The 2,732-nt window shown below is 31.1% G+C and overlaps 1 protein-coding gene across 1 annotated transcript in view; it reads right to left on the reverse strand.

The window, feature by feature from the left end:
• The window catches only part of LOC106469340 (outer dense fiber protein 3-B-like), a 17,790-nt gene that overhangs the window by 5,739 nt on the left and 9,319 nt on the right, over positions 1 to 2,732 (reverse strand). The window contains exon 3 of the mRNA XM_022397834.1: positions 656 to 713. Within this exon, the coding sequence (XP_022253542.1) occupies positions 656 to 713 (58 nt within the window). The remainder of the gene's footprint in view (positions 1 to 655; positions 714 to 2,732) is intronic.

Consider the following 2,732-nt stretch of genomic DNA (forward strand, 5'->3'; position numbering starts at 1 on the left):
TATTTTTTCAATGGTGGTGTGTCTGTGAGCCAGTTCTTCAAATACCTATAGAATGATAGGTTTCTTTTTTGAGAGTGTAAACCACTTAAATATACTATGTCTATTTGTTTGAATAGAGTTGTTTAAACATTTGTTTAACAACAAGTAAAAGCTTGGAATGGTCTATTTTTTCAATGGTGGTGTGTCTGTGAGCCAGTTCTTCAAATACCTATAGAATGATAGGTTTCTTTTTTGAGAGTGTAAACCACTTAAATATACTATGTCTATTTGTTTGAATAGAGTTGTTTAAACATTTGTTTAACAACAAGTAAAAGCTTGGAATGGTCTATTTTTTCAATGGTGGTGTGTCTGTGAGCCAGTTCTTCAAATACCTATAGAATGATAGGTTTCTTTTTTGAGAGTGTAAACCACTTAAATATACTATGTCTATTTGTTTGTTAAGCACAAAGCTATACAATGGCCAAACTGTGCTCCGAACACACCGCCGATAGCGAAACTCAATTTTTTAGCCCTTCAGACTTACCACTCAGCCACTGATGAAGCTATGGAAAAAAAAAAGATATTAAGAGTTAAAATTGTTTCTAGGAGACGTATCCTAGTTTCGATTATACTCATGAAATTATCTAAAACGACAATGACACCCCAAGATACTTACTTCACTCCAAACGTGTATGATGGAGATTTGGAATGACTTGCATCTTTGCTAGTTGGACCTAGGTTAAGTAAGAAGAAAAAAATATTATTATCAAGCAAATATGTGTAAGTTTAAATTGTACAATACACAAAAAACGAAACAACAACAACAAAACAGTACAAAGTTTAAACAGGATTTTCCTTGAAACGCTATGCAGCTATAGAAGTTTAACGTGTCACCACATAATCACGCATAGTGCCAAAACTAAACTAAATAGACATTTTTAATTTTAACTTTATACACAAGTGCCAAAATACTATAATTAGACATTTGTTATTGTAAATAAGTTACGTATTATTGTTATAATAGCTCAATACACAAACATCTAACATGTTAAAACTAAAACAACAAATAAATATAATGTTTTTTATTATAATATTTTTAAACCTTAAAAAACAATATACATATAGATAATCAAGCAAGTATTATGTCCGAACCCAAACTCACAAACGTGAAAGTCGTTTCCCAAAAACTTGTAGCGCCAGCTAGTAATACATAATAAAACAAAATGTTGACGAGTGAATTGAGCAAGAGTAGAATAGATATGTATATAATATCATGGTAACATACACCCACCAGTACGGGCTTACTTCGTACATGCAATACGGTTGTCGCTGTTACGAAATACACAGTTAAGAAACGTTCAACAATGTTTGACAAAAGCTTATTAATACAGGGACTGAGTTATTAATTTTTGATTCTACGTTTGACTGAAGTATGGCAGACGACTCGAGTGATTAAAAAATAACTAAATACAAATGTTTTAGTCTAATATTCAGAATGAAGCGCAGTTGCATGATCCAAATTATTATTTAACAGTGAAATTATTCTGATTTATATTGGTTTATTTTTGTTTCATCAAAATAAATGCGCAAATTCAGAATTACGTAATTCATTTTGTCGAGTTTCTGTGTTTTAAGTCTACGAGTAATTTTAATTCGATGAATAGTTAACTGAACGATAGTTAATATTAACTGTGGTCAAAGCACGCTTCCTTCTTAGAACAAAACTAAGCATTCGACTTAGTATGAGTATAGTTGAGTAAATATACTGTTTCTACGCGCATTCTTTTAGTTATTGGAACGCACTGTTTCATCAACAGTAAGACCAATAATATTTTATGATGTTCGGCCAGTTTTGATATTTAGATTAGTCCTAAATCCAGATACTAATTTAACAATGTAAAATTATCTTTATAATCAAAAATTATACATAACAATAAATAAATATATATATTAATCATTCTAATCAGTATTGTTAATGAAAGTAATATTAAAGAAGAAATAAAATACGCCTTATTTATTTACAGAATTTGTAAGCACTAGACCAATAATGTCCGACTTGATTATGTAGCCTAAGTTATTTCAAAATGGCACGCATAACATACGCACAGATTAAAAGAATATAAACATTATGAACTTGAAAAAATATAAATTTCAAGTTAAAGATTAAATTTATTAAATATATGAGCTCTGCCAATGTAAAATTTTACGTTTAAAATAAGACCTAGATGAAAATTATAAGTTTTTATAGTATGTGTTTTTAATAGCTTCCCCATGTTCAGTGAACCGCCTTCGTACCCTTTCTTTAGCGTCATGCTGCGTATAGCCCATATATGGGTGCGATGAAAGTAGGCCTAACCCGTCTCCTTCTATGACTCACTTGAAATAACCTCGAGGCGTAAAAAGAGCTAGGTATAACTGGTTATCAGCTGGACTTTGTAAAACGGTCAAAAACAAGTGGAGATACAACCCTACACAAGGCGTTTACCCCGAAAAAAACAAAACAAAACAAAAAACAGATGGGGAAAAGGGTATAACTACTACAAAAGACACACCAACGCCAGTTACGTTGCAGTTTCGTAAACACCTGGGATTAAAAATATAATTTTTACATTACTAAACTGCCAAAACAAATCTGATATATATTAAAAATGTGTCCTTTACATATGACTAAACATGCAAGCTAATATTTGGTGATGTTTACCCAACGATTGCACAGCTATTGCTTTCGGTTTGTTCATATGTGATGCAAACTT

This window comes from Limulus polyphemus, unplaced genomic scaffold (genome assembly GCF_000517525.1).
Source record: "Limulus polyphemus unplaced genomic scaffold, Limulus_polyphemus-2.1.2 Scaffold3431, whole genome shotgun sequence".
In the NCBI taxonomy this organism is placed as follows: domain Eukaryota; kingdom Metazoa; phylum Arthropoda; class Merostomata; order Xiphosura; family Limulidae; genus Limulus; species Limulus polyphemus.